Source organism: Atta cephalotes, assembly GCF_000143395.1.
Source record: "Atta cephalotes unplaced genomic scaffold scaffold00086, whole genome shotgun sequence".
In the NCBI taxonomy this organism is placed as follows: domain Eukaryota; kingdom Metazoa; phylum Arthropoda; class Insecta; order Hymenoptera; family Formicidae; genus Atta; species Atta cephalotes.
Genome location: NW_012130150.1, coordinates 416,182 through 421,422, shown reverse-complemented (window position 1 = coordinate 421,422; position 5,241 = coordinate 416,182). Strand labels below are relative to the sequence as shown.

Here is a 5,241-nt window from a genome sequence, read left to right as displayed (position 1 = left end):
AATGAGCAAATGTCTATAATTGACGTATAACACAGCTTTAAAATATCTTTAAGAGTTCTTTAAGAAAAATATTTCTTCAAAATATTTCGAAAAGAACACGAAAAGATATCTTAAAATTATCTTATACATTCGATTTTATCCGTTCATTTGGTAATATTTGGAAATTAATATCTCATTAACTGTTGCGAAAATTGCAAAATGATAGAGAACTTTTTAACTTAGTTTTCTATTAGAAATAGCTGTATGATTAGTGGGTGATTATTTCAATTACACTTTGTATATATATATATATATATATAATAAAATGTGTGTGAAGATACGATGAAAAAGTTAACGAGCGACGCACGTATTCTTAGTTAGAGCGAATAAAAAAAAATCGTGAGAAGGATATAAGAGTCATCGGTTGGTAAAGATACTTAGCAGGCAAAGGGAAGTTTTAATGTCGGGTCGACAGCAGGATTTAGGTGCGGTAATAAGTTGAAGGGATGGTAAGAGAGAAGAAACTGACGCCAGAGGAAAGAAAAGCCGGAGAGAAGATCTGTAAAGTTTGTAAGAGGAGTGATAGGAGGACAGAGTAACGCATTTAATGAAAGAGTACGTTGGGCAACGAGAAGAGAGAAAAAAGGGAAGAGGTGTTGGGCACTGAGGACGAGTTAGATTGGACGGAACAAGTGATGAGAAAAAGAAGCAAAAAAACGGGAGAAAGTAAAGCGCGAGGAAAAGGAGGATATGCGGCGACGCGGTCAAATTTAAGAGATGTAGAAAGACAGTAGTGTGGAAGTAATTGAAATCGCAAGATTAATGCGCCGGGGACCCAACGTTTCTCGGGATGTTAATGAGAGAACATTAGATATAGTTCTTATCTTCGTTTTTGCCGAACGCGCTCGACGCGCGAAGATTAAAAATCTCGCGGAAACATCGTTCGTACACGTTAAACTGTCCGCAATGTCGCATGCTAAAAGCGTTATTCACGTATTATTAATGTTACCATTATGGAGAAGAGATAGCGTATTGTTAAAATGAAAATAGATATTAATTACGTAACGTAGAACTCAATAGAGAACACTCGGGCGCGCTGCTGTAGCCATAATTATTATTTCGATATTAGTTAACAAGACATTTAACTGGGCTAGTTTATACAGCTCTTGACCAAAATTGATTCGCATTTCGCACGTGAACTACAGCAGGAGATTAATTCATGTCCAAGATATTATCTCATCCTGTACACATAATATCCAAATATTCATGTCATCGCATATCCACTATCATAACCACCACCCGTTACTTGTATAAACAGGAAGAATAGACCTGCGCGAGAGATTCTGCAATCGATTACCAGCGAATACCGTTCCATTTTATACAATATAGCTTCAATTTTACGTCGAGAAATTTAGCGCAGGGAAATGTTATTTTTTATCAAAAAAAACATACCTCCATTTCTTTAAAAAACTGATATTAGAATTATAAAAAAATGAAACGCGTTGTCACAAATAATTGGTACTCTCGAGCGAGCTACGTCCAGTTCGAACGACGACGGACAAAAAAATCCCGCTTCCGCAGGGTCAATCCAGCAATAAATCTCGCTTTTCGTTGTGTACATCGCGGAAACAGCGACGTAATACTGCCGGGAACTAGCCGATCCGCGAATCACGATTCGCCATTTACATCGAATCGAACTCGATGTCCGAGCAGGCTCCACTGCGTTCGTTCCACCTGCCTGTAGGATATCCAAATCCTGCCGGGGATGTGGTACGTCGTTCGATACCCCACACCCTCCTCCATTTCCTCCACCTTCTCCTCCATCCCCTCCCGGTCCGGGTCCTAGCAAGAAGAATCGATACATACCTGAAGTATCCCACGTATTTGTCCGCTCTTCGTCTCGACGATGCGCGAAGCGTAGCGGGTCACGGGCTGCGAGGAAGCCGCACGACTGTGGCCGGCCAAGATTAACAGGACGATCAGCGGCAGCAGTGCGAGTCCTACGCGCAGAGAGCAACGGATCGGCCTGATCAGGCACCACGTCGTGACCAGCGGCCGGCTCCGGGCCGCCGGCTGGCATGGCAGCGGCATGACAGCATTTGCTGGCGGCCACCTGCAGCGATGCCACCAGCATAACCGTACGGCGACCTTGGTCGTCGATGGATAGCCGAACCGGGTGCACCTCGTGAATCTCGACAGCGACGGCACTCCGAAATGAATTTCTCTTTTTTAACTTGTCCGCGATGAACGATGCAACCTCTCGCGAGCCACTCCTCCGTATTCCCTCATTACGGGTTGGCAGTCACTTTCCTTCCGCGCGTTTTATTCCGCTCTTAATTCTCTTCTCACAGGCGGCTTCAAGACCGGGGCTCTTCGACCAAAGTCCAAGTTAAATTGCTCTCAAAACATCTTGAATAAGAAAGTTGGGAGACGACCGGCCTCTGCGCCGCCGCCAACGTGGAGAGCGGACGGCTTTGAACGTTGAAAGGCAGGCTTCGGTCTGTAAGCAAGCAAGCGAGAATACGATGTAATGGAACGCTCGCAAGATTTAGTATTTTATTTTCTGATAACTGCAGTTTACGCACTAAAAAGACTCGGTGTATATATACACAATTATTTATATAATTACTTATTACTTTAACTGTCATTTTGAGTAAGTGTAAAGTGAGTGATTTATGATAATTCGCACGCTTTGATTTCTTCTGCTTCTCTATTCTCTTCCATAATGAATTCTCATACTGTTGAAGTTGTAATATATGTAATATATGTAATTTAAAAACAAAATTCCAACAATTATCAATTTTAACGAACTTTAAATGTACAAGATATCACAGTACATGAGAAAAAATATTGTGCCATTAATTTAGTGCAATTTCAGCGACATTTCTCGGTATTTCTAGCAAAATTTCTATACTTTACAGTCATTTTTAAACAGAGTTTCAATTGCAACTTTTTTAATTTTGATTTTTTAATATTATAAATGTGGAACTCTTTTATTTTTGTAAGTAAATGTTGAACTATGAAAAGCGCTACTGGAACTGTCATTCTTTTTTGTATTAATAAAATATCGTGCTTTCATATATTCCACTTTTGAGTATCCGTGAAATTAGTATGACATTCTATTAATATGAAAGAAATAGTGACAGTTCCAATACGATTCTCTCTCGCTTTCTCTCTCTCTCTCTCTCTCTCTCTTCATAGTTTTTCTACAGTTCCTTATAAAAATAAAATGTTGTTACTTATTTTACTTTATTTTTAGTTATTTTTTACAGATTTCAATTTATCTATTAAAATTCTCTCTCTCACAATCAAAAAATGAATTATACCTTAAAAGTCTAACATTATTGGCGAGGAATTAAGATTGGAATCTCATTACCGCAAAACTCAAGAATATCTTTCGCGATCAAGCCATTATTCGTAAAAATAGTCTTTTGTCCGCGCTCGTAATTACAACAATAAGCCTATCAATGCGAATGAATCGCACTAACACCGATGGGACTTGCTATTCATCATTTTTAAAAAATCGGTGATCCATTCGATACCGCTGTCCGGTTTTGCGGTGAATTCGCTTGGTCGGACGTGACACACTGATGAACGGACACGATTCGATCGATCTGCAGTTCCTAAATTTATGGAATTCGCCGGTCTAGTCGCGCGCGAATCTGCGGCGCACAGTACGATTAATGCGTTTAACCGAATCAATCACTTTATTAATTAATCCTACCATACGATCGGCAGAACGCTTTACGATCGACATTAAATAAATGGATTCTACTACATTGTCAAAATCGTGACCACAATCAAATCTGGGTTTGTCCTTAAACCTCAGATTAACTCGCATTAATCCATTATTAAATGTATGTTATCAAATCTGGTAAATTCTGTAAATTTTCATCAGTTCGTTTGAATTTTTTGTTAAAGACATAGAAATATTTGTAATTACTTAAGATAGAAAATGGGTAAACACATGAAATCTTCATAGTTTTTCAATAGTTGCCAATCGTAATTCATGTAAGACAATTTTTCTGTAATAAAAAAATGTCTGATTTACAATTATGTCGGTTTCACAAATGGCCTTCCTCTAAATCTCGATCGACGCAAAGTCTTTGTCTGTGAATGCATAAGAACGCCTTCAAAAACATCAGAGCCGAGTAAACCGAATGCCGCGAATAGTCACATTATCTTAAGTCTCGAAAATGTGAAAATAAGTGAATGCCACAACAATGGTACATCAACGAGGTGGTCGATACAAGAGGACGATTGAGAGGAAGGGCTGCAAAAAGGTGAAAAAGACAGCGAGGCACTGATTGCACCGAGAAACTTATCTCCTCGTAGGACATCTCACTGATCACCCTCCTTCCTTCTGGTTTCAATCCCTCGCATTTCTGAACTCTCTCTCAATTCTTTCGCCACTTTTCCCAGCTCCATGTTTCCATTTAGGGTTAACGGCGGCGCCGCTGGATCGCAAACTTTCTCGCTCGCTAACAATATCAGCGCCAATGGTTGATTTAAATTTTTAATCAGGACTACATCGTTCCCGATGGCGCAGTGATTGGCACTGTCCGTCCGTTCGAATCTTTCTCTCTCGGACGGGAATTTTCTTTCCATTCGCAAAATTCGTTATGGATTCAGAGCTGAGGAAACAAATTAATTAGAAATCGAATATGATTGAATTCGCCAAATCAATTTCTTTAGCTTGTTTTCTTTCTTCAATTAGACTACAAATACGAAGGTACAATATGGACTTTCGTATTTGAAGATTGGCTATGCTCCTTTATTTCATTAACATATCCAGTTAAAATATAGACTTACGAGCAAGAAGAAAAATCATAGTGTTTTATTCATCTCATAGGATTTCATCATAATGTTTTAATGAATTTCCGTTTTAACTTCTCCTAAAGCGCACGTAAATTATTGCTTGTATTATTAAACTTTTAAGTAAATCCATTTACTCGACGCGAATGCATTTCCGTGTCGCCGTACATTACAACTCCGTACGTTATTACGTAATATGATTTATTTAACATAAATGGATGGCAACAATTCAAACGAGAAATATACGGGCTAGGTGTCTTTTGGCAGTTGCGTCATATCGCATTCTGCGATGGTGTATATTGATAACGCGTTTTCTCGAGACGAAAAATTGGCGACGATAATAGATACGGTGGCCCCGCCGGGGAATCTAAGTACTTACGATAAATTACAACTTTGATATTCAGAACTTTCCAAGTCGCGAAGAAATACGAGATAAAGTTTCTTGTT

At 39.2% G+C, this 5,241-nt stretch overlaps 1 protein-coding gene across 1 annotated transcript in view; it reads right to left on the bottom strand.

Moving 5' to 3' along the window:
- LOC105624707 (neuroligin-1-like) overlaps positions 1-2,070 on the bottom strand; it is a 36,947-nt gene extending 34,877 nt beyond the window's left edge. The window contains exon 1 of the mRNA XM_012206061.1: positions 1,846-2,070. Coding sequence (XP_012061451.1) covers positions 1,846-2,070 — 225 coding nt within the window. The remainder of the gene's footprint in view (positions 1-1,845) is intronic.
- Positions 2,071-5,241: the final 3,171 nt, after the last annotated feature.